The sequence below is a fragment of the Rattus norvegicus genome, chromosome 7 (assembly GCF_021556685.1).
Source record: "Rattus norvegicus strain SHRSP/BbbUtx chromosome 7, alternate assembly SHRSP_T2T, whole genome shotgun sequence".
In the NCBI taxonomy this organism is placed as follows: Eukaryota; Metazoa; Chordata; class Mammalia; order Rodentia; family Muridae; genus Rattus; species Rattus norvegicus.
The window spans coordinates 47326036-47353599 of record NC_141540.1 but is presented as its reverse complement, the minus strand read 5'-3'; the positions used below and the strand labels follow the sequence as shown (position 1 = coordinate 47353599).

At 37.0% G+C, this 27564-nt stretch overlaps 1 protein-coding gene across 1 annotated transcript in view; it reads right to left on the bottom strand.

Moving 5' to 3' along the window:
• Rassf9 (Ras association domain family member 9) overlaps positions 1 to 25520 on the bottom strand; it is a 31807-nt gene extending 6287 nt beyond the window's left edge. Inside the window, 1 exon segment of the mRNA NM_022959.2 lies at positions 25125 to 25520. Coding sequence (NP_075248.1) covers positions 25125 to 25171 — 47 coding nt within the window. The 5' untranslated portion in view covers positions 25172 to 25520.
• Positions 25521 to 27564: the final 2044 nt, after the last annotated feature.

Below are 27564 nucleotides of genomic sequence, written 5' to 3'. Positions count from 1 at the left end.
ACCAGTGGAAGGGGAAGCCCTTGGTCCTGCCAAGACTGAGCCCCCAGTGAACGTGATTGTTGGGGGGAGGGTGGTAATGGGAGGATGGGGAGGGGAAGCCCATATAGAAGGGGAGATGAGGGGTTAGGGGGATGTTGGCCTGGAAACCGGGAAGGGGAATAACAATCGAAATGTAAATAAGAAATACTCAAGTTAATAAAGATTAAAAAAATAATGGTTATCATTTGATCATGGCAAAACTTTGTTATCTGATATGGATAAATATTTTAACCCTAAAATGTTCCTTACTCATTAGTTTATGCAGGAGTTCTGAACTAGCATACCAATATTTGGAAATGTACCATTTAGTGAAAGCCGTGCTACCTTCAGACATAGACATAATCAAAGGTTGAATATACAAACTTAGTGTGATAACTTGGTTTGTGATGAAAGACAATAAACACTGGGTATCTATTGGATGCAATTGTAGTGGCTGATATTCATGACTAGTATAGCAGGGTCCCGTTACCTGAAAGTACAAATGGCTACGGTGTAGTTTGTTTTGGTTTTGCCTTTCGGTGTGTTTGGGGAGAGTGTTCACCAGACTCTCTATTGCTGTGTCCAAATGCCTGAGGTTACAACTTAAGAGGGGAAGAATTTATTTTGGCTCACAGTTTAACAAACTACGAGTCGGGTAGCTCCATCCTATCTTGGAACTTGAGGTAATGTATCATGGTGAAGGGGACTCAGGGGAGCAGAGATACCCATCTCATGGTGGCCAAGAAGCAGAAAGCAATAGGAAAGAACCAGGGACTAGATATTAACATCAGCGCGTGCCCCAGATGTCCATTGATTCCATCCACTCCCTAGCCTCATAGCTCTAAACTCACAAAGTAGTGCAATCCGTGGATCAACTTAGACCCCTCACGATGCAATGAATTTTTAATAACTAGAGCCACAAGTGTGTTTTGTAAGGCACACAATCTAATAAGCTAAAGATACATTGAAACTGATTTTACTGTTTATTTTTTATTTAGAATACTCCCAGTTTAATAATTTATTACTAGTTGCTGTTTATATCCCAATGTCTCAGGAGCATTTATAAAGGGACTCACTCTTGATACAATCATATTATACTCTTTTTGTTTTAATGTTTGGTGTCCAGCATGCAAAACTCTTGTTTATTCCAACTTAATCAATTAGTTAGACATTTTCTTTAGTGTTGGATTTGTTTGTATGTGTTTACTATTTACAAATTAATGGAATTACTTAACTCTCCGATATTTTATGGGTGTTGGGAATCACAAAGTTAAGAAATTATGCACATTTAACTTATAAATAGTGTCCTGATTGTCACTGGTAGAAGTGAGACAAGGCAATGGTAACTGCCTTTATTAGCCTCATGTATCTAGGAAATTGTCAAATGGAGTGATCAACTCAGTACTGACTTTAGAATGGAGACAAATAATAATATATTAAAATAAACTTAGAATAGCATTTACCTTGACCCAACTGAAAGGCATTTCCATGCTTGCCAATAGATCACCTTTCAGTTCTTCTTTTGAAATTATTTTTTTTGGACTTCAAAGCTTTTTTGTGTTTTTTTGTAATTTACTACCTATAATTGAGATATTCACTTGTTTTAATACTTTTAGATAAAGCAAAAGACAGTAGAAACATGATTCTATATTTTTAATATATTGTAATATTTGATAATATTAGATGTAGAGGTTTCTCATACTATTCTATTATATTGTCTAAAACAATTCTGTCTACTTTATCTTAAAGTAGTGTGCTTCACAATACTTAGATGTTAATATTCAGAAAATAATTTTTAAAATCAATTATATTTAGGATGTTTTGTTTAAATGTTTAATTGGTTTTCCTTCTGTCAAATAACAATGAGATTTATTTATAAAATTAATTGAAAATTAAATTGCAAAATTATATAGCAGGAAAAATGATTCAGTTTTATTCTAAACTGTCAAACACAGGCATGTTTAAGTCAGCAATAAGTGTTCAAATTCTCTGTAAGCTCTGCTTTAAGACTATTGTGACCCAGCTTTATCACAGTGGTTATTAAAAAAAATGTGCAAAGCAGTTAAAACTGTAAAGGATGAAGTGTGTGTAAACAAACACTATGTGTAGTAATAATAAAATAATAAAATTATACTTTCATTTTTATTTAATGCAGAAAATGGAATTATTATATAAAAATCATATTAAACTTACTGCAATTGTTCACGATTTTATTTTGTAAATATTTTTTAACTTATGACTTGATATTTTTCACCTGTCCCAATCAGTCAATTCTTCTTTACCTGACAGACTATATTTTTGAAAATCATAAACTTAAGATGAGTCGACATGTTTGTCATCTACTTATAACTTGACATTAACTGTGATAAGACAGTGTATTTAAGTCTTTTTAGAACAGCTCCATCAAAATATTTAGAAGTTTTATATAACACATATATCATCACATGTGATAATTACCACCTTAATTATAGGGACTTTCTCATATTCTCTCTGAAATAATAGTATAATATTGAGTGGTAGATATATTATGTGATGTCTACCATTAGGTAGGAACATAAAATATAAAACGTAAACTAATAATAATTAAATTTAATGCCCCAAATGTTATACAATTAAGATGAGTTGGCTTAAATTCAACATTCATATTATGAAATATTACATCAAGTAACTACAGTGAACAAAACATGAAAGAATAAATTAAGAACTTAGATGTTGAGTTTTCAGATAAAATTAAGTGGAAGGCTACCTATGGCATTACAATGGCAAATGAAGACCACCAAATTATATATTTATACAACAAAGAGCATTAGTATTTAGCTAACCAAATAGACCAGGCATTGAAGTTGGAGTACAGAACAATTAAAGAGCAGATTCCCTTAATAGAATATAGCCTACAACAATAAACTTGAATGTGAAAACACAAAACTTCCTAGTAAAACTATTGATTTCAGAGCAAACCTACCTTCAAAAAATAAGATTCATTAGTAATAAGTTATAACTACTTCATAGAGTATGCTTCTCACTCAGGAATTGTACTATGATAGAAACTATAGACTATAATATTTGGAACTCTGAAAACATCTTTCTAGAGAATCTGTATAAAATTATTATTTCCTACACCAGCCAGAATGTATGATATGAATAAAATTTAGCTATCATGCACAGGAGTCTTTGTTTTTGATTTGTGTTTTGTTACTTAAACCTCTGGAGAATAAGTCTTTTTGCAAGAAAATCAGAAAATCAGGTCTTGGTGCAAGTGAAGCTATGATAACCTTATGAAAGATAGCTGGGAAGAATTAGGGGAGCATGGAGCATTAGTCGTGATTGACTACTCACAAGCCAGTCTCTATTTCTTTATTACTACAACTGCTAATTATTTTTATGCTAAAGAATCTTCTGATGTTCTTCCTTTCCTGAGTAGTTTGCATCCCAAGACACATTGTCAATGTTTGCAGACACTTCTGGTTTACACATCATTGATCACACTCTACTGACATCTCCTGCGTAGTAACACTTCTAGTTTACATATCAGTGGCCACACATGATTCACTTCCTCTCTCTAGAGCCTAGTGACATAAATATCCTACAATTTATGAAAGGGTCCCTCACAGCAAGAAACCCTAAATGCCAACAGTGACACTGTAGAAAGCACACCTTCTTCAGTTGTGACTCAAGATTGCACAAGGGTCTTGATGTAGCTGAATGCTAGGGGTCCAAAAAAGTTAGTAGTCAATAGTATACAATAACCCAAATTATTTACAATCAAGCGCACAATGGATCTAAGGTGTTTCTGGCAACACATTATGTGTTGTGTTCTGCAGCTTCACTATAGTCTAGGTTCTAAACACACAAACTTTCTTGGCACTCCGCATGCTGTCCTGCTCACAACAGTAACTGTTGCCATGAGCAACACCTGGCTGAGATTTAAGGCTACTGGGTGTTACTGTAGTTTTTTCTTTTAACCTTTGATAGAAAGTTCTCTCCTTCTTGAAATACAGTAATTTAATTATCAAGTCAGACTTTAATATGCTCCTACCAAAATTCCTGAGCATGAGTATGAGAAAAGTATATATTTCTTTACATTGTACTGTTTTAGAATGTTTTATTTAAAATTTTTCTCTTTGCATTGTTAATTTCAGTTTCATAAAAACTACATGAATATCAACTCGGGGTAAAGACAGACTTTCCAACAGTTTCCAACAGTACTTTATAAATATACTTCTGTCATATTTATGATGCTTATATGTAAAGCAGCACTCTCAACGTTGATGGACAGAACAAATCTCTATCAAACCTGAAAAATACATTCTGCTTCCTATTACCATAGGAACCACATAGTCAGGAAGAAATGAACTTAATTTTAATTTTAAGGTAAAAATAAATACATCTATTTATTTGGTGTGAATATTTGCTTATATTTTAATAAATGGTTAAATATAGACAACATATGAAAATATTTACAACAAATGTTTTTATGGTTTATTATCAGTAAACCTCTGGTTTTACATATATATTGAATATTAATAGATTTGTGTTTTGACAAATTTAGGGAGTAAAGTGTTGGAGAAATCCCAGATTAAGTGGCTCACAGATTTAAAGATTTTCTGAGCTTCAATTTTACCCATTTTTTTCTATTTGCTATGGAATCTTGTACCAAAGTTATATGAAAGCAAAAATCAAAGGAGACATGAATCTCACATAGTCGAGCACAACTATTAATGAATATTGGCCCTGTATTTAATGTAATATAAGGTAACGTTCTTAGAAGAAATACAACTTTTGCATTTGTTCCTGTAAAAACACACTGAGGATGACGTTAGTTTTAGTTGTTGGAATGCAACATATTTACGTCCTATCAAAGCCTCCTTCTTTGTTAGGAAAGAACATCAGGCTAGTAAATATCGAGCGTAGGTTGTTGGGTGAAAGGACATGTGTGGGCACAGTGTTCTGGAAATAAACAAGGACACCTGGGTGATGCCTGGCTGTGGTCGGAGGTGTCAGTGGAATGTATTGTCACTGCTCTTTGGATTTTGCTAGAAAATGTGCGGGCAAGATTACAGTTTAGGGAATTTCTGAGCACTCAAAATTTATGAGGAGAAGGGTGTGGCAAAGTACCTGTAGCATTCCTGGATGAAATGGAAATATCCAGCTATGACTGCAGCAAGTGATGACAATTTTTCTCAGCTGATGCTATTGAGTTGTGAAGATGTTGGATAGGACCAAATAAATCAATCAGCCACAGCCTTTGTGTAATGGGTTAGCAAGATAATTACAATGAATGTGGTACTGTGTACTTTTTGTTATTCAAATGACACCATAGAATATAATGTGATCATGTAAGACTATTTTGACTTATTTATTCATTTATCAGTGTGTGTGTGTGTGTGTGTGTGTGTGTGTGTGTGTGCATGTTTGTGTTTATAACATCCACACATATGCAGGACAAAGAACAATGCGCCACAACTTGCCAGAGTCAGCTCATGTAGGTCCAAGAAATTGAACTGAAGTATCAGGCACAGTCGCTGAGGTCGTTACCCATTGCGTCATCTCCCCTGCTCCCTGTAACTTAACACTATCTTAATTACTAATATGAGCTGCTATACCAAGTAACAAACAAACAAAAATAGCAACAAATTATTTTGCTATTTATTTATTTATTGGAAGTGAAGCAAGGATCAGTAGAATGCAAATAGATGCTTTTTACATAAAATTCCCATTCCACCAGGAAATGAAAATTGTCTTCATAGATTTGTAAAAGTATAATAAATTCCCTTTTGTGAAGAAGGCATATGTATTCCTCTATGGGTTTTTTTTTACCCTATTAACTACATACAATTTAAATGCACTAACAGGCAAACAAGCAAAAACATAAAATAAAGTTAATACAGCACAAAGTCACTTCTCAATATCTACAGTTCTTGATTTGTAGACTTCATATCTTATAGGTGACAAAATCCAGAAATATTTAAGTCCCTCCTGTAAGACGATATTTCCACATCATCTTTCACACTTCCTATCATATTCTTTGAATCATTCCAAAATGCCTATATTGGGAAGATGCAGTGTAAGTATTTTTGATAAATTGTCTTGCTTGGAGAAAAATGACAGGGGAGATAAAGAGGTCTGAGGATGTTAATCACAGATGGAATTATTCTTACGATAGCTTAGGTTGATACGTAGGTTAATTGATGAATGCAGAGCCCTCTACTATGCAGAGTTGAATATGCTCTCCACCTTCATGCAGTCAGTGTTCTGAAGAACAGGAAACAAATAATGTTTTACAAAAAAAAATAACGTTAAAGGAATATGTAGCAGAAAACATTTTTTGGAATGTGTTCTGTGAGGATCCGTGCATGTGTATGCATACACATGTGTATGGATGCATGTGTACACACATTTGCACGTATGTGCATCCAGAAGCCAGAAGCTGACATCACTTGGAGTTTTCCCCAAAGCATTGGGGCATTACACATTGAGGCAGGGTTCTAATGAGCTAGATAACCTAGCCAGCTTGTTATGGGAATCCCAGTCTCTGACTCACGGGTACTGGGAGGGCTGCAGCACTTGCCTGGCTTTTATGTGGATTCTAGGGATCTACATTTGGGTCCTCACACTTGCCCAGAAAGTGTTTTATCTACTGAGCCACCTATCCAGTCCAAATCACAGACTGTATTGACTCACAATAGGTGTTTTGTTTTTTTTTTTTCATCATAAAGCTAATGACCATGACAGTTATGAAATTCCCTCAGACGGACACTCTTCACATTATTCAACCAAAATTAGGCTATTAATTCTCTGTGTTTGTGGGCATGTTTGAATATTGGTATGGGCACAGGAGTGCAGGGGCTTACGGAGACCTGGGCATCAGACACCCTGAGATAGAGTTACAGGCAGTTGTCAGCTGACTGATCTGGGTGCTAGGAATCAAACTGGAGGTCCTCAGTAAGAACAGAATACCCTCTTAACTGCCCATCTATCTCTCTAACACCAAAAACATAGATTTTTTTTATTTTGGAAAAAAGTACCAGTTCACTAAGTAAATATATGCCATAGGTTATATGTTGGATTTGAGGCTGTAAACCCAGTTATAATTCCATCACAAAGCTTAAAATATTGGGGATGACATAATCACTTTGGATGCTAAAGAGAAACTAAACTGTCACTAAACTATCGCAGGAACTTTAAGACTAAAAGTTTTTAATGCCTAACTCAATAGCTCTTTTCCCAGGCATTTAAGACTGTCAGCCAGCAACTATTATTAGTTTATCTGACCCATTACACCAGTTTTTAATCATTTATGAAAGAAATGTGCGTGTTTGTACCCAGTAGGACTAGGTAGTTTTGTGATAGAAGGCAGGACACAAAAGAAGAAAGTTAAAGATGTAATAAAACATAAAAATTTTGTGAGTGTATTTAGTCTATTTCATTTTTGCTAGTTACCAAAGATTAATCTATACCTTTGAAACAAAGCACACGGCTTATTATAATTTGCCTCAGTATCTATCCGTTAGGCAAACTTTAAGGAATGGGCTTCAACGCCCTCAGGAAGCAGGGGTAAAAACAACCCAAGTTTGAGACAAATCCATAAACAAATAATGATAATACACTGACTTTTCTGTTCAGGAAATTGTCATACAGCTGTAAATAAAAGCAGTGTGCAAACACATTTACTTCCTTGTTGTCTTTCTGCACATTTGTTATGTCTTCTAAGCAAACAGTAGCATGGTAATAATACTTAATGCATGCTTACTGTGACCTCTGTCTGCCCTGTTCCAGATAATATTTATATTCATATTTATTTCATCCTCATCACAATGTAAAGCTACACTACTGTGATGTCCATTGGACAGATGGGTAAGTACAGAATATTTCACGTATACCAATTCAATTAAAAATTACACTACTAAATATTTTCTTACTAACTATCCTTTTGATTTGAACTCCTCTTTACAAAGTGGTATTCTGTTCTATATCATTACATTGTCTTAAACCACAGCTTTTCCTGCTCATATCAGGATCTGAAAAGTGAGAGGGATGATTCTAGGAGCTAAAAGTGTTCCCTGCATTTGTAGATGTCTCAATTTCTTAAAAGAAGAAAAATAATCTCATAATCCAGGGAATGTATCTGACTAAATATTAATGAGCATAAAGCTTTATTGAGACCCAGCCATGATTGTTCTTTTATATCATAGCCCTGGCGTCTTCCACTCTTCAGTGACAAAGCTAATTAGCTGGGAGACATATGATGGTTTGCAAGCTCTAAGACGTTTATTACCCAGCCCTTCCCATAGAACTTTTGCCTTGTCATAAATAAATACAGGGAAACTTGCTGCTTTAGACATTCTCAGAACACCTAACCTGATGGTGTTTCACTATACAACCAGGAAAAGAAAGACCTGGTCTTAAACAAAGTATTTTCTAAACTATGGTATATTTTTGGTACACCTCAGGAAATTTATGATCTGCACAAAACATTTTAGCAAACAAATTCAGTACCTTCTTTGCTACAAGATATGAAATATACTATTTTCCTCCTCACAGAATATTGAATAATAAATTAAGGTAATGATTGAGATTGTGTGTGATAATAACATGATTTTGTCTGACACAATATATGGAGATGAGCTTCTAATATTAAAACATTAGCACATTGGCTATCACTCATGACATGAGTTGCAGGTCTTCCTATGTCTTAGAAGCTTGTCCATTTATTTTTAATAAGTTGTATAACCAAATGCATTTCCCCATTCCTCCCAGTAATTAATAGCTATATCAAGCAGTTAATTCTATTCTTTTTCTTCTCTCCTGCTTGCTTCCTTTCTATTCAATTTATTTTTATCTAACACGGGTTCTCATTTGTATAATCCCAGCTGGCCAACTCACTCTGCAGACAAGGCTGGCCCGAAAAAGAGGTTTATCCATGTTGCCTATGCTCAGATTACTGCTTTCCAGGCATGCACTGTCAGGGCCAGCTGTTTTGATTATTTTCTGAAGTATCACTGAAAAATTGAAGCTGTTCTTAAATGAAGTCAATATGTAATCTATGAGTTAAAAATAGTTATGATAAACGACTTTTATTGACTACTTCAAACTGTGCAAATCCATATACAAACTTCTGGGATGATTTTAATAAAAAATAAAATTAATGGAGCACAAACCAGTGAGGCACTTGTCAGCCGCAACTCTTTCAGGCTGCTCAGACTCAGCGGGGAGTAAACACTGGCTACAGCCGCTCTGAATAACGCACTGTGGCGCTGAGGACATACAACATTGATGGACCCTGCCCCAACAAGTAGCACAGATCCTTCTGGAGGTCATGGATAAAACGGGAATTGGTATTTTTCCAAATGAAGCATAAAGCCTACAAAAATGTCTGCCTCCAAACATAGATTATTAAAAAAATTTTTTCTCAAAATACTCTGAGAATTAGACTTCTGTAGAGTAACTTAATTTTAAGCAGGAGAGAGAACGAGTAATACAAACAAATGGTAAAAATGTTGCTCTGAACATGACAATCTGACATGTACCGGTGCATGCATTTACTAGTTTCATGCTCTAGTAATGTCACTTCAATTTTTCTAAGTGAGAGTATAAGCTAGTCATGCAGAGGAGCAACCCTTAACATTCCTGTTCTGTGCAGTCGGTCTAGGACCAGATTCCCATAAACAGCGGGAAGGAAGGGAGTGGATGAGGAATGTGTATCAAAGACTGGTGGAGGTTAAGTAAACTGAGCTCATGGTTTAGATTTCAGAAATTGACTATAATCAAAATGTCAATATTTGACATTAGTATTTAACAAATAAACCCGTGAGAAAGTATTAAACCTCTTTGTCCATTCCAGTGTTTACTTCCCTGTGTTAATTTTATCTCTACCTGGAAAGTAAAGCTTCCTTATTGCTTTGTGTTTTATGGGAAATAAATGTTATAGCAAAAGAGCATGCTTACTGCAAAGAATGCTGCATAACCTGATGGTGCCTTGACTGGGAGCTATAAATATTGGGATTTACAGCATTAGTTTTTTTGTTACAACTCCAAACAATAGTTGGTTATGCGTTCAACTTTGTTTTTTAAAGAATTATTTATCTTATTTATATGAGTGCACTGTAGCTATCTTCAGACACACCAGAAGAAGGCATCAGAACCCATTACAGATGGTGGTGAGCCACCATATGGTTACTGGGAATTGAACTCAGGGCCTCTGGAAGTACAGTCGGTGCTCCAGCCTGTGGTTATGCCTTCAAAATAGCAGACCCTTTCTCAAGATAGTAGAGTGAAGATCGCCTGTACGTCTGTCCACCATTCTCTCCCCAATGGTATATAATAGCAGGTTTGTCATCAAACAACAATATCAGGAACCTTTGCAAAGACAGAAAGAAGGCAGAAGCTCCTGTTCTCCATGTACTTCTTTCTATAGGATGCCCGTTACCACATCGGCCCTTTCTTTATATTTTTCTTTACTTTTTGGTCATAGAAAGATCTTCTAAAGGAGTGAAGAAATATAAAACTTTTCTTTTTGAAGAAAGATAAAAAGAACTGTTGGCTCTATGGATCTCATGTTCAATATGTGGAAGACACAGGTCTATGAGAAACTTGACAGCAAAAGTTAGAAAAAGAATGTTGGACTGCGTGTGCCCAGTGGCAACTTAGAAGTCAAGAATGCGGTCTGAGTTTTGTTTGTCTCCACATTCCCTAGACCTTTGCTTCCTGACTCATCCCTGATTCAACCCTTTCTGACTTATTTTCTTCTATTCCTTCTCACTACTTGTCACATTACCACGTCCACCATCTAACGACATCTTTTCCTCAACTATTTTTCCTGTACAAACTCAACAATCTATAACCACTCTCTCTGGATCATCAGTCATATTTTAACTGCTAAAATACACTGAACTGAAACTGTTAGAAATATATTTTGACTGGTGTTCTTGTCCGGATATACCTCATTTTTCCTTTCGCCGTGGGAATAACATTTCATCTGTTTCCAATGTTCTTTCCTCTGGGAAATTCCCTGAAATAGTTGTACTATTCAGAAAAATACTGTTGTAATAATAGTAAACCTACACTCTCACAACTTATAATCAAATCGAACACCCATTCCCTGCTGCTGAATCTAGTAGATTCTTAGTAATAGAAAATTGTGCTTGAGTTAATTCTAATTTTCTTCCCATCTGACCTTGTACTCGACATTTGACCTTTGACCCCGGAAAAATATGTTAGGAAATAAATTTTCACTCATCCTCTCACTTTCTCTCTACCTCTCCCCTACTTGGTCTTTTCCTCTGTGTGTAAGTCTGTCTCAAAGTAAGAAAACTTCTGTAATCCCTCTGGATGAAGACACCTCAGTATGAAGATCTGATAGCTATGCACTTTCTTGACAACTATTTAAAGTTTCACTGAAATAAATTTATGTCTCTTTGATTATGTTTGTTGTCTGTGACTATATTCATGCTACTGTGAGAGAGAAACCTGTTGTAAAGGTGAGTGATATCTTAGAAAATCATAATAATTTTCAGAGGGCATTCTATAAACACACACACACACACACACACACACAGATACACACACTTGTGCTCCTTTGACCTTTATAACTTAACTACACTAAAAATTTGCACTTCACTTGTGAGAATTACGGCATTTCGGTAACTTCAGAACTTACTAAATGTTTTTTTGTGTATGTTTCTTTGTACAGATATAAAGTAAAAATAGTGTTATCTTTACACCAAAGAAACAGAAGTTACGCTAAAGTTTGTGAGCAACTGGAGTCAAAAGATAAAGGCTTATTTAAAGATGGTTGTTCCATGTGTCCTGAGTGGGATTATGATTGGATTTGTCACCCTGGAATCGTTGGCTGAAAACCAGTGTCCTTTGCCTATAAAGCCCTACTTTATACAAGGCTGTGGTGCCCCATATAAGTCCTCCGTACATGGAGGAGGATCAGGGTGGTGTAGGCAGGATGAATGACAGCTGTGAGAGTCGCTTTTCAGGTGTGTATGTCCAAACACCAGGTGTCCGTAGGTAGGATGTTTGGAAACATCTAGATGACATGTTGGATTTTCACTCTTCACCTTGATCTTCCCTCCCTTCAGTTGTCCCTGTTTCTTCCTGCTCTTTACCATGGCACACCTATATCTTCAGTGACTCAGAACCGAAACTGCTCTGGTAATTGATTCTCTCTTCCATCCTGACGGGGCCCTCTTCACCCAACAGGAACTCTTATATATTCTGTCTCCCATGGTTACTCTTATGTATCTTCTTCACTTGGGTAGTAAGTGATCTCTTTAACTTTTCCTCATATTTCTCGCCTATTCGCGTTATTTCTGCATTCCCTTCTACCTTATGATTTCTGGATTCCTCACAGATTCTTAGAGAATTATTCCATGAGATGAAGTAAACCATTTTTTCCCATGAATGACAATAATTCCATGCCAAAAACCCTTGCCTTTTACCCTCTGTCTTTTTACCGTTGATGCTCCTCTTTCTATTTTGTTAACACAAATCTTACATCTCCTCTGGATTTTACTTTGCTATTGTTTTCTAAAACCCAGATTCTCTCTTTGTCACCACAGAGGCTTTTCTACCTGTATTTCTAGTGCTGAACTTCAGATATCGACATCATCTAAACACTTCCACTTGAGTAGCTCGGTATTCGAAATGTAAGGAGAAATACAAGGAATCATTAATTTCCCACGTGTTCTCAACATCTGCCTTTCTACAAATGGTTTCTGTTGGCACCGCCACTTATAGTTAATCATCTTAAGATATCTTAATTATCCATATTAAAATATGACTCCACACTAAACACTTATGACCCCTATTTCCAAGTGCATTCAGTTTTTTCACTTTTCTTGCGGTTCTACAAGCATTATACTGGTCCAAACTTTTGGTTAGACTATTGTAAGTTCTCTCATGTACTCCTTGCTTCCTTTCTTCCTGTTATTAAAATTATCCCTTCAAAAAACAGATATCTTGACCTTTCAAAGGCTTAAGGAATATCATATTGTTCTCTTATTATGTATACTTTGATGGATTCCTCTTTCATTGGAAATGTACCCATAATCCCTTGTGATCTACAACACGAAGCCCTTTTCCAGGATGAGGAGATGACAGACTGTTTTAAGTACCTAAAAAGTCTTCCCCTGGCCCCCTTACATACCTTAATATTTTTCAGTTTAAGCATTAATTTAAAAGCCTGTTTTCAAACCACTATCAATTTTCAAATATAACAAGCTGCTTTCATTCCTTATAGCAATAACAACTGTCTAAAAATTTCTTATCCATTTCCTGTTTGCATATAGTTGTCTGTCCTAATACCATAATTGCATACTAGACAACAAGAGAATCTGACTTTATACCTATTAACTCATTTCCTTAAAACTATAATCAATATAGGATTTATCACTAATTCTTTATAAGTCACCCAAATTAGGGCTTACTTACTATCTCAAGATCTTGTAAAATGTCAATCAGGATGTTTTTTCATAACAAGAATATATATATATATATATATATATATATATATATATATATATGGTGGAGAAGGGGGCATGATTAGGACAACTCAAGTATTTTTTACTCAGATGATAAAAGGATTAAAACCTTATATAATAGTGCATTAAGGAGAGACTCTATAAAGCATTATATTATATGTCTTCATGTACTTAATTATCTAAACTGTGATTTCATCAATTTTTTAAAAATCCAAAAGTACTAAAATGGTTATGTTGCTAAATTTTATGCATATTTTTAAGAGTTCCCAGAAGAAACTTCCTTTATTACAAGTGGTAGTGGTTGATAGTCTTGTTTCTCCTATGGGTTGTAAACTCCTTCAACTCCTTCAGTCCTTGAATAACAATATCAACCAACCAGACAAGCCAGAGCTCCCAGGAACTAAACCACCACCAATAGAGTACACATGGAGGGACCCATAGCTCCAGCTGCATATGGAGCAGACAATGTCCTTGTTGGACATCAATGGGAGGAGAAGACCTTGGTCCTGGGCAGGCTTGATGCCCCAGTGTAGGGGAATTCCAGGGTGGGGAGGTGGGAGTGGGTGGGTGGTTGAAGGAACACCCTCATAGAAACGCAGGGAGGGAGGATGATATAGGGGGTTTCCAGAGGGGAAACTGGGAAAAGCGATAACATTTGAAATATAAATAAATAAAATATCAAAAAAAAAGTGGTAGTGGTTGACTGGGGATGGGTGGGAACAGGAACAGGAGGGATCAGGATAGGAGTGAATGGAAAGAGAGAGAAAGTACTGGGAGAAATAATTAGAAGTGGGTGGGATGGCAATTCAGGGGTCAGGTAGAAATCTACTTCAATGAAATATATGAGGGATCTGTTACAGTAACCCTAGCTAAGATGCCTAGTATGGGGGACACATAGACTGTACTGGCCCCCTCTATAACAAGGCAAAACTTCTAGTGAAGGGATTGAGATACCAACTCAGCCACAAAACCTTCAACCTACAGTTTGTCCTGCCAGCAATATGTCCTGGGGCAAAGGTAACAGAGAATTTGTTGGAAGTTGCCAACCAATGACTGGCTCAACTTTAGTTCCATGTCAATAGAGGGAGCCCACTCCTGACATTGCCTGGAGGGCTAGATACCAGAGGCCAGGTAACCCAGAGAGACCTATAATAGAACCAAATATACCTGACTGGCAAAAAAAGGAATTCATAATGATATTATACTGTACTCATGGAGAGGTGTCTGGCATAATTACTATCAGAGATGTTCCAACAGACAGATCCAAAGACACATAGTAAAACATGAGGAAGAACTTGCAGAATCCTGAGGAAGAAGGGCAGGAAGAATCATAGGAGTCAGAGGGATCAAGAACATCACAAGGAACCAGCAGAATGAACAAACCTGAACTCAATAGAGCTCACAGGGAGTGAACTGAAAATGAGGGAGTCTTAATGTGTCTAACCTAGGCATCTGCATATAGGTCACACTTGCGTGGCTTGGTGTCTTTGTGGGACTCTTAACAGAGGGAACAAGGGTGTTTCTGACTATTTTGTCTGCTTTTGGAACCTTTTTTTTCCTACTAGGATGCTTCATAGGCACGGGGGTGCCTAATCTTATTACAACTTGATATGACATGGTTGGTTGATATTCCTAGGAGACCTGTCCTTTGGTGAAGGGAAATGAAGGAGGAGTGGATAAAGGGGAGAGAGAGGGGAAGTGTGGTCATTGTGGGGGGATGGGATGAGAGAAGGGAGGAGAGACTGCAGTCAGGATGCAATATATGAAGAATAAATTATTAATAATATTACTCTTAATTATAATGAAATAAGGGGTTAGTAAGTAAAGACATATCTACATATATCTTGTAGCCAACTAAAAGAATGTAGCCAGGTTCCTGCACCGTGAGTAACAATGAAATATCAAAGACATGAAGCTTCTGAATAGCAATTTCTTACTGAGCCCAATTCTTTTCCTCATATGGGAATGGATTTGTTATATGTTTATCCAGTAGGAATTACCATGGCTTTTGGACAGTATCTGCTCTAGCTTTCAGAAAAAGCTGAGGTCTTGTTAGAAGAGCTGAAAAATAGTTACCCACGGGCTCTTCTGTGAGAGATTGGGATCTCTCAAAGCCATTGCAATCTTCCCCTAGCTAACCACAAGTTCAGGAAATTCCAGTCGGATTGAAAGAGATGAGAACAAATACGCAATACTAGAATAACTAAAGGCATTTAAGAGTCTATAAAATACCTTACTCACTTGTTGAGTGTATACCACAGGTACCTCAGTGTGCTTCAGGAACAGCTTCTATTAATCACATAGCACAGGTGATAGAATGAAAGCTTTCAAAATTTGAACAGTTTTGTACAAACACACACACACACACACACACACACACACACACACACAGAGAGAGAGAGAGAGAGAGAGAGAGAGAGAGAGAGAACTAAAATTTAAAAGATAAAACAAACAATGGAGTCACTGCACACAATCTGATAAACTGATGGATTTCTGAAATCATTAAGACGATTTGAGGTTAACTACAATTGATTAAATAAATCAAAGAAACACTCATACTTGTTTCCTAAATATTTCCACTCCAAACCCAGTTGTAAAAATGTTTCTTTTTCTTTTTTCCTTACTATTTATTTATTTTTAATTGGATATCTTATTTATTTACATTTCAAATGTTATCCCCTTTCCCGGTTTCCACTCCAGAAACCTATCCCATCTCCCTTCGCCCTGCTTCCATGAGGGTGCCCCACCCACCCATTCCCACATCATCACCCTGGAATTCCGCTACACTGGGGCATCCAGCCTTCATAGGACCAAGGGCCTCTCCTCTCATTGATAAGGCCATCTTCTGCTACATATGCAACAGGAGCTACAAGTCCCTCAACCCCATTAGGAAGAACAACAATATCAACCAATGAGCCCTCCCAGAGATCCCAGGGACTAAACCACCAACCAGAGAGTACTGTTTTCTACCACTACCAGCACAGTTATGGTCTCTTGCTAACCTGGCCACCTTGATGCCCGGTTCTTAGGTTCTTCTGTTTTGAATAGACTGACTCAGTCTTCTGCCTGTGTGATTCAGCCCCCTCCCACATCTTTCTGCACACCCTTTTGTGTTCCCTTCTCTTGCTCAGACCTGTCACAGTGGGAGTTTAATAAGTGATACGTAGCTACAATGATGATCCTTTCCTTCCATGCACTCCTCTCTCAGCGATTATATTGGAAGTCAGTCGTCAAGGCTTTCTGAGTTCTTTTCCCAACACCTATTTCTTGTTGCTGCTGAAAGTCAACTGTAATCTCTAGCTCCAGTGGATCCAACATCCTGTTTTGCCTCCATGGGTACCAATACCCCTGTGCATACAGACATACACACATACACACAGTTGGAAAATAAATGAAATTCATGCTGTACTATGTACTTATATATGGCAAAATTATTTCTGGTCTCAAAGATGGTATAAAAGAGTTATGGAAATAAAGCCAAAATACTGTTGGAATTCAAATAATTTCATTATCATCTAAGGACATATTTGCACAATATTTATAGGCCTTTTTAATTGTGTTCAGTAATTCACAATCTAATTATTTTGATCACAGGGATAAGGAAATTGGTGCTGCTCCAGAAACCCTAATAAGTGAGGGCTAGCGTATCAAATCCTCAAGTATCAAACTATGTTTCTGTATTTCAAATTGGCATAAACATCCAGAATTTCCCATTTAACAGCCCTGAAAAGAGAATGGGTACTTATTGAACTTTTCTTGTACTCTAAGACTATGGCAAGTCTTTGACAGATAATCCACAAATAAGTTGATTTAGAATTAACTCTGTTTTTAAAATAATAAAAATCATGTCCCAGGAATAACTTACATCACAGAGCAGTCCTGTATGGTAGAAAATGAATCTGAACCAATCTTCCCTTCCTGACTGCTGTAAGGCTCAGTGTTTCAGATGGTTCATATGTATGGTTAAGAAAACCACAGTGCTTTCTCCATAGTACTAAGTATTAAAAGGTCTTATTCATTCAATCACTCAGAAAGATACTCAATTTAAGATGAATTGAGATGAGTTGTTGTAATAAGTGTTAGTGGGGTTTGGAGCCTGCTGCTAACGAAGCAAAAAATCACTTTCTAACCCTAGAATGAACTTAGTCATTTATGAATTGTTAACTGCACATCTTTTTATTTAAAGAGCATCACACACACACACAAACACATAGAATGCATATAGTACAATGTTTAGTTTTATTCTTCCGTGTGATTATTGTTGTCTTTCTATAAAAAGTTTTAATTATTTACTTGTGAGCACACATGGCTAGCAATGACATGGTTAGTCTATGTCCAGGATTCTATGCAAATCTAAAGATCACTCTTAGCCAAAATATAAACATGTAAAAATGCCTTGCCATTTTAGCATTTGCTCTTTGTCTTATAAAGTGTAATACAACATAGCTCTTCCTTTCACTTGGAAGAATAAATAGTCCCCAGCTACATTTCTCTTTTATCTCAAAAGAATGTGGAATGGCCCAAAACATCAATATTTAGAGGGCCCTTCCACAGAGAGTTGCTGAACCTCATTTATGTACACATATGCTTGCATGAGCATCACTAAAGAGTAATGAGTAACAGTGTTCCTCTCTTGTTTGCCTTTGTTTGGTTTACCAGAAGCCAACAAGGTCTCCAATGAGACCTCTTTCAGCTCTGGGAATCTCTACCTGAAGGCATAGCAGACTCACACAGACAGTCACAGGTCAGCATTACCCTTATAAATTCATTCTAAATTACACAAACATGTATTCAATACAAATGTATTTATACTCTGATCTGTGCTGATATTATCCAAACATCAGCTGTATTTTAAGTGCATATGTTGGATTCCTTTATTCAGTCAGCAAATGCTTATGGAGCACTTGTTACGATTATTTTATAAGGAAAAAGAAAGGCACAGCATCCATTATTAGTGGGCCAACATTTTAAGAGAATGTTTATAGAAATGCTGACACTTTTGATATACATTCCAGCACATAAATATAACTTTTCCAGTTCTTCAACTTAGGTAAGATCCATTGATTTTGCTTAAATTTGAAATAATTGTGTTTATTATAGCCATGTGTAACACTTTCCACAAACCCTCTTTGATTCAGGTAAAAGTATTTTGTACTAGGTTATATTTATTATTATCAATTCCTTTAAATATATCCAACAACTTTTGTCTAGAAGGTGACATACCGCATGTAATAGGGGTGAGCAATTGCAATCAGTTGAAAATATTGAGTAAGTAACTCTTAAGAAATAGCTTGTACTTGCTTTCATTGCTGTGTTTAGATGGGTTTAAAGCCATGCCTGGTACTGGAAAACTAGTCAACTATCCATAGCAAATGAAGTCATGGATCTTGGAGCGGAACATACAACTGCCACTTTGCCAAACCAGAATAATCCCTAACTATGCTCTAAACATTTGTCCTCAGATCCACAGATAATTGTAATAGTCATCAGTCATCAAACACACTTCTCTTTGCTAGCTATGGAGACCATTAGAGAAAATCACAACAGATCAAAAGGCAGAGTTGTGGAGTCCATTCCCAATGGATACTTATATCTACAACCCCAGCACCTAAGGTGAGCTCAGGAATCAATAAAGAAGAAGTGAAAAGATTATAAGAGTCAGAGGACAAGGGAGTCTTCCCTAGGATCTTAAGAAGTCACTTACACAAAGTCTTACCAAGCAGAGTGCCTAAACATGAGCTTAGCATAGGTAATAGACATGGCAAAGCAGATATTGGGAAGGCCTTAAAGCTTAAACTCTATACAATTACTGCCAAGAAATGCTTGAGAGTTGGAAAAAGTTTCCCAAAGGGAAGAGCACGCTAATTGGTTATCCAATACCAAATGGTCTACCCGGAAACATACATATATATATGCACCAACAATTAATTTTAAAGAGTTATTGCAATTAAAAGAAACAACAAAAGGTATTTAGGATAGTTTAGGGATAGGAAAGGGAATTATAATCTCAAAATATAAGAAAATTAATTACACATATATACAATAAACACCTAGAGAATTCAAAGGAATGCAAAATGAGACAAAACTAACAGAAAAAAAACAAACCAAAGTTGACAAACACACACACGAACTTAAACCACTCTACATAAGAAAATGATCCATTAAAGAGCACTAAAAGACATAAATGTGCTATATTTTCCCTTAAACATATATGCAGTACACACATCATGAGGGCTTATTTTAAAAAGTAAATATATTTACAGATTACTTTTTTAGGCCACACAGTATCTATATGTACCCGAAAAAAGTAAACTCGTACCCCTATGTCTACATTTTTTGGAATTTATTATATATTTATCTCTATCTATTTCTATCTTTATCTCCAGCTCTGTATATATTTTTATTTCTCTCTCTCTCGCTCTCTCTTTCTCTCTCTCTCCATATATATATATATATATATATATATATATATATATATATATATATAATCTATCGGTCTTAGATATTAGATATACCTACATATGATATATGTATATATAACTATATAACAACTATATAATTATATAACTATGATTATATATAACTATCTATATAACTATATATGCATATATACATATGTATGTGTGTATGTGTGTGTGTGTGTGTGTGTGTGTGTGTGTGTTAGAGTTAACTTCTCTGAATGCTCAGAATGGTTATCAGCTCCTTGATAATTATACATCAAATAAACGTGAAAAATTCTGTTATTCAGTAAAATTAATCAAGACATTTTCTAAATTAAATTGTTAGCAAGCTATAAATTGTTTAACTTGTTTCAAAACAATTTTCTTTCAAGAACTACTTTTACTGGCATGAACCACTGTTGGTCTGATGCCTACTGAGACATACTACACAGTGAATGCAGGCTGCTTGAGTTGGCCCAGGATTTTTTTTTCCCAAACAATTCAAGTTTTAACCTGGAAACTGTTTCACCTCTGCCAATGCTCTTGGGCTATTTTTGTCAGGATTAAAGCATTCCAGTCACTGTTCCTAATGGATTGTCTGCTGCAAACTAACAACTACTTAAGCTATAAGGTATCATCAGGGGAAAACTTTTCAGAAACTCGGAGAATGAAGAAGATTTACAGGCTCAAAAGTTTGGCAATTCTCAAATTCTTAATCCAACTTTTTGAACACTTTCAATCTCCATTTGAAGCTACAAGAAAAATAAGTACCTAATAGCTTCCACTTCTAGGTATAGATAGAAGACAATCTTCTTGTCCAAAACTTTGACTCTACCTATAAAACCTAATCCTTCTTTCTGATGAAATAATTAGAAGAATTTATTTATGATGTGTATTCTTGTTTTAAAAATAGAGCCAGGTATAGTCTAATAAACTAACATTAATGTGAACACCAATGCTTTAAGTAATATTTAAAAATATAAAGCCAGACGATCCCACATATGCTCATCAAGGTATATTTTCTGGGACCCTTTAATTTAGGATTCATATGAAAAAAAACTGTCTGTGTAGCCTGCAAGAGATTGACATATTTCCCTATTTTTAGCAAAAGCTTTCTGAAACAGCTCAAGTGAAAGTCAGGGAAAGTTCAAATGGGCCTCAAAAATAATGGTAAAAACCTATTTAACTGTGTTTTGTCTGTTTGTAGTTAATAAATATTTATTTAGGATGAATATATGAGACTCTTCTACATAGGAGTAACATACTGATTCGACGAAGAATTGATGAACGTTTCAACTAATTCTACCTCCTCAAGTGTTAGAAATCACGTGTAGGGTTGGTGGCACATGCCTATTCTATCGACACTCAGGAAGCAGAGGCAGGGGCATCATAAGTGTAAGGCTACCGTGGGTTTGAAACAGGGTGATGCTGTAACAAACAAAGCCCAAGTCGCATCTCCTAACTAAGCATTGCAGCATTACCGTGACCAGCAAGTAGTTCTTTAAAGCTTTTATAAACATTGATTTCTAGTTATTCACAATTCATTTATGAAACTAATAAAGACAATCGCATTCATAAATGTAGGCTCTATAAATAGCTAAATAGGTTTAAAAAATCTAAGTTCTGTCACTGAAAGTTCATAAAAATATCAAAGTGGATCAGTGTTTTATTATTTACTCCAATAGCTTTTATATGAGAAAAAGGGTTGCCTAGTAACCATTACATGGAAAACTTGAATAGGTTGTTGGAAAAATATCAACCTAGATTTTTCTATATGTTTTAGTCACATCGAACAAAATTCTTAGTAGCAAAATGTGCAACAATACTGGGCTTCTGTCCCAGTAGTTCTTGTTATTCTGAAACTAAGATAAACAATCCGCCCCCTCCCCAAAAATGGAGCTTTTCTAATTAAACATACAATTAGGACATTTAAGCAGATGACTGCTGATTATACTCGTTAAAATCTTTAATTTGGGGCTTTTTCGCTTATGTGAAAGTTTAAAGTTAAGAGCCCAAAATATTTGGGGCCATGTAGCATTCCTGAATTCTCGAAAGAAAACTTACCAAATGTTTTAATGAAACTCCAGTGTCAATTGATCTGTCTTGAGTATTGAGTTTTATGCAACTCTAGCTGGCACCCTATGCCAAACAAGGAATAAAGTAATGATGGTCTTCCTAGGTTGAGGAGAAATTATAACTTAGTGCACAAAACTAAACAAACAACTGTATTACAGGTCTACAACATGTCAGGCACTCTCCTGGGCAGGAAAGCATAATGATGTCTAGACAGATCTGACTCCACCTCTATGAGCTCTCGACCTTGTTGGCTGCAAGTTCTTACACCTCATCTTTTGCAGCTCGGTTTATATTATGTTCATGTCTAAAACTCTCCAATATGTACATATTCTGAGCACACTTGTAGGACTATCTCATCTTGCTTGGTCTTGGATAATATAAGACTACTCCACGAAAGAAAATGCAAAAGGCACAAAAATTAAAATTAATATTCAAACTTCTCAAAACTGTATGATCACAACCCCGTCCCTCCAAGTTTCAGCAATCTTTATTTCTGTCTACCGAAAAGAGGAAAACTGTAATAGCATCATTCTCTTCAAGAGGTTGATCATATGACAGAAATATGCTGTGTATTTCTTCCTGTTTGTTTTACAAATTATTCGCATATTTCCTGAGTCCACAAAAGGTGTGTCTTACAGAATACATTCCAGTTGATTCTTTAGTTCTTATCAGATAACTATTATCAATCACATTCTCTACTCAGCAGCTGAGTGACTCATCATTTAGTGAACAGAATTGTTTAGATATTCAGTTTAGGTGATTTAATGCCTATAGAGCCTGGTCAGTGAAATGGATAAACTTAACCCTGAAATCATGTTCATCGGTTGTTTTTTCTAGAGATGGTGGACAGACCAACCCAAAAACAAGACCTTGTATAAACTGCCACATTATATTAAATCTATTTCAGGACCCAACATGACATGTTTAATACACGGTTTCAAACACTCATATTTTTATGTCATTGACTTATGCTGTGTGCTCCCTGACTATCTCTGTCTCTATATATCTCTCTCTCCTGTATCCCCCTCTTTCCCCTACTCCCTCTGTTTTTACTCTGGGCTAAAAAAAAATCTGTAAAAGGAAGCATTTAATCATTGGAGTAGCTTACATATACACTCCTCATTACAGCCTTTGCTCACACCCTCAAATTGAGGTCATAATAAATTATGACCCTTAGCAACAGCTTTCTATTTTGTTGAGGGAAACTCGAAATGCTGCTAGAGTTCCAGTTTTTCTGTTCCTATCTCTTCATCACAGAAAAGAGGGGTTTTGGTTTGAAAATATCCTTCTGGGAGTGTTTGTTTTATGGCTAGACAAGAAGGCACAGTAACAGAAGTGACACAATAAAAACGGACTATGGACTCTGATAAATGACATTCAGGGGTGCATTCAAAGGCTTTAGGGCACTCGAACTTGGCCCACAAGTGATGGAATCCACAAAGTGCTATAAAGAATTCTTCACAACAATCAATTCGGCAGACGAGGTTTGGTAGGAGAAGCACAATCTGTTTACAGAAAAACCAATGAACCCAAAGTAATTTTTGCACAATTTCATAGTGTTTAAGGAGACATGGAAATCCTATAGTAGTAGCACAACTAAACTTTACAGCACAAGTGAGGCTGGGCAGGTAGAACAGGTTTTCTGGAGGATTTTTTTACCTTATCACCATTAATACCTGGAGCCAGTTGCGATGGACATCGCTAGCTATTAAAATGTACTAAGACCATTGTCTTTTAACACGTGACTATAGCATCCTCATTTCAAAAATACCACATTTTATCCTATTTATCCCACTATTAGCACATCAAAGTGGTTAAGAAGGCTTTACACTGTTTTAGCTCTTTTACTTTCTTACAGAAACTCCTTCCACTAAATCAAGTAGGTATTTGCATGCGAAACAGAAGTACTAAGAATCATTTTAAAGATGTATTGCTGTATTATCGGGCAGACACTCTAAAATAATTATATCATTTCCCACCTTGTAATTGTATCCATTTAAATTTACCCATAAGCAGTTTATGACAAGCGCAAACAGGCATAATGAAGAGGAGAAGAGAGTGGCTGGGAAGCCCATTTCATTATTTTTGCCAAAACAGATCTATGAAACCATACAAAGCCAGTCTAAAATCGTTTCATTGTTTGCATAAAAGTGCAATATTTGAGTATAAATAAGATAGTTATGGAAGTCAAATATGAGTAAAGGTATTATCCCATTATTCCAAATTCCATAGCGCTCTCTCTTTCTTTCTCTCTCCCTCTCTCCCCCTCCCTCTCCCTCTCCCTCTCTCCCTCTCTTCCTCTCTCCCCCTCTCCCTCTCTCTCTCCCTCTCCCTCTCCCTTTAGTCTCCCTCTCCCCCTCTCTTCCTCCCTCTCCCTCTCCTTCTCCCCCTCTCTCAGCTAATGTAGGCTGGATATATTAACTCAAAATACAGTGACAACAGCAAAGATGTGAGGCACGCAGCTATTGACTCCTCTTCAAATGCCTAAGCCACCTAATGTCGTCAAAGACACAGTCCATTTCAAGCTCCTCATGGGAATGTTTGCACTTGGGAACTTTCCAGGTTTTAAAAATGCCCCACTCTCAGGGGAACCAAAGCATTGTTTCCAAAATACATCAGGAGTTTTACTTTTTTTTCCTGTTTCTTTTCTAACAAGTGGCTAGAAATCCAAGTAGTATCTTTCCCAGACCCTTAATCTTTTTCAAAATGTGATAGTCTAACGCAGTGTTTAAACGAAAATAGATTTTGTTATTCTCTCCTCAAAAGTTCAAGACAAAGTAAAGAGAAAATGTTAGTCTCAGTTCATGTACTCAGACTGCCGTAAAGGGAAAAGAGAGTTAAAATCAGTAATAAATTCCCATGATCCTTGTCCAGGCCATCGTCAATTCAGGACCTATATTCTGAAGAGCTGGGTTTTCATTCTAGATCCCAACTCCTTTAGGCTTTGAGCTTTCCAAACAGTTCTCATTGGAAGAAAACATACATTCACACTTACAGAACTGAGTCCAACACACACACACAGACACACACACACACACACACACACACACACACACACGCACACGCACACGCACACGCAAACACACACTTTTTATTTTTTTACCTGTTCTTATGCCGCGTCTTCAGCAAGTTTCTTCCAAAGGGAGCCATGGTCTGTCTGTCCGGCAGGACAGGCAAATAACACAGTCCTTATCTCAAAGTAATCTGGGCCCTGGGAGGGGTGTCTGGTCTCTCTGGTGAAAGGAGGAAGGCTGGAGGCTTCCTTTTCAGCTCCTCAGATGTTCCTTGCTTTCAAGCTCATTAGCAGCTGGCTGAGAGAGTTGCTAGAAGTTGTGCAATTGCTGTCCAACTTTGAACTGCCAAATTGTTGTGGCTGCTGTGTCTAGGGAAACCAGCCCAGCTTCAGCCAGGAAGAAGGTGTTTAGAAGCTCCAAAGACAGAAGAGAAGAGAGAGACGGAGAGAGGCAGAGGGAGAGTCAGAGAGGGAGGAAGGGAGGATAGGAGGCAGGAAGGGAAAGAGAGAGGAAGGGAGGGAAGAAGGGAGGGGAGAGAGTCTATTGTGTGGTTATACTAGCTAAACTCTAAGACCTGCCAACCCTACAGGCAGGCTAATAGCCGTGGAATGGGAATTTCACTCGACTTGGAAACCCCCCTTTCCTGCTTTCCACACCCAACCACACAAGGTGCACACACATAAAAGATTTAAAACTAACCCCCTCCCCCTGCGGCCTCCTGCCAACCAGCTCCAGTCAGTGAAAAGTAATCTGATCCTGGCAAACAGGAATGAGCAGGAGGAATGCTTTTCCCTACATCCTCCATACACACAAAATAAACCCTCCCTTTCCCTGAATGCAAGCCATGGTGGTAAGGCCAGTTGAGGAGTGTGACTACTAACAAGGCAAGTTCCCTAGGTCTCCATTAAAAAAGGGGGGGAGGGGGACAAACAAACAAAAAGCAATAAAACAAAACAAAAACAAACAAACAAAAAAAAAAAAAAAAAAACCTGGGAAGGACCAAGGGCTGCAGGGCTAACAGATCACTGCCTTGTCCACTCAAGTGCTGGCATTCCTCAGCCTTCTAGACCACATGCTGTGCCTCTGGGACCTGGGTGGTGCCAGAGGAAGAGGGAGTTGCTTGTCAGCTCCACTACCTTTATCTATTGAACAGCAGAATGGGCCTATGGATCTAAAATAGGTATACTGTAAACGCGTGTGTGTGTGTGTGTGTGTGTGTGTGTGTGTATGTGTGTGTGTGTAAAACTTGAACCTACAACGGGCATATGGGGAGAGGGAGGGAGGGAGCAAAGAGGGAGGGAGAGCAAGCAGACACAAGAGGATAAGTGACCAGGGGAAAGTTCCTGGAAGATTTACTCTAAGCCTTATTTTGAAGAATCTACTACTTACCACCCACCAACTCCCTAAAACACCACTGCAACTCCTGATCATGCTCTGGTGGGGTTGGGGGAAGGGAACTGAGGGGGAAATGGCTGTGGGCCTTACAACTTCCCTTTTCAGATAGATGTCTTGAGTCTCAGACACAGATGGCCCGTGTTTTCTTTGGAAATCCTGCCTGGAAAAGGGCATCAGCAAACAAGACACAGTTGCAAGGGGTCCTGTTATTCTTTTACACACTTCACTGTGCAGGACTTCACAGGGCTCAGAAGAACCACTTTCATTATGCAATCACAACTTCAAGTCGTCTGTAGGATACATCTGCATATGTCTTTACATTAATTAAAGTTATATTTTCCTTGTCATGCCACCCCTGTTTATGCTTTGTGCAAGTCTTCCTTCTGGGGGTTTTGGTGGTGGAGACATTAGGAGAGGGACACGCACACAAGGAGAAGGACTCCTGAAGTCAGCCAGGAAAGAGGTAGAGGCACCAGCAGGAACTGAAAGCAGCAGCTTTCTGCAGAGGAGTCAGACACCAAGACACAGACGGATGCTTACAAAGCAGGGATGGACACCAGCTAAGACACCACACAAATCCACACAGGTAACAGGACCCAGAAGCCTCATCTGTCACTCTGTGACGCCTAGAGGGAGGGTTGGCAACCCGACTGTGCAGACAATGGTGGGTTTGTTTTTGTTTCTTTCTTTTTTTTCCTGTTTTAAAATAGGATCTAAAAACTCATGTAAAGCCCCTCCCCCTTTTTTAAATTCTGAAATAAACCTGTTTTGTACTGAGTTATTAGGGAGAAAAGTTTTACTGGTTGCTCTTGTGGAGAAGGTGGCATTTTCACCTTTGCCATAATAAAATAGAAATGTTTGTAGAAAAAAATTCTATTTTTGTTTATAATCTTATATAAGTTATTCATATTCCCCTGAGCCATTATAAATTTGAACATTACAAAAGACAGTGTTATAATTTATTATATTTTAAAGCCCTAGAATTGTTTAAGTATAATAACCATTTTAATTCTAGAAAAAGCATTTTCAATAATAAAGGTACCCACTTTGTGTTTTGCTTCTCTCTGTGTATAATCACATGAACATATATGTGATATTTCATGCTTGATATTTTTATATTTACATATTTTCTAT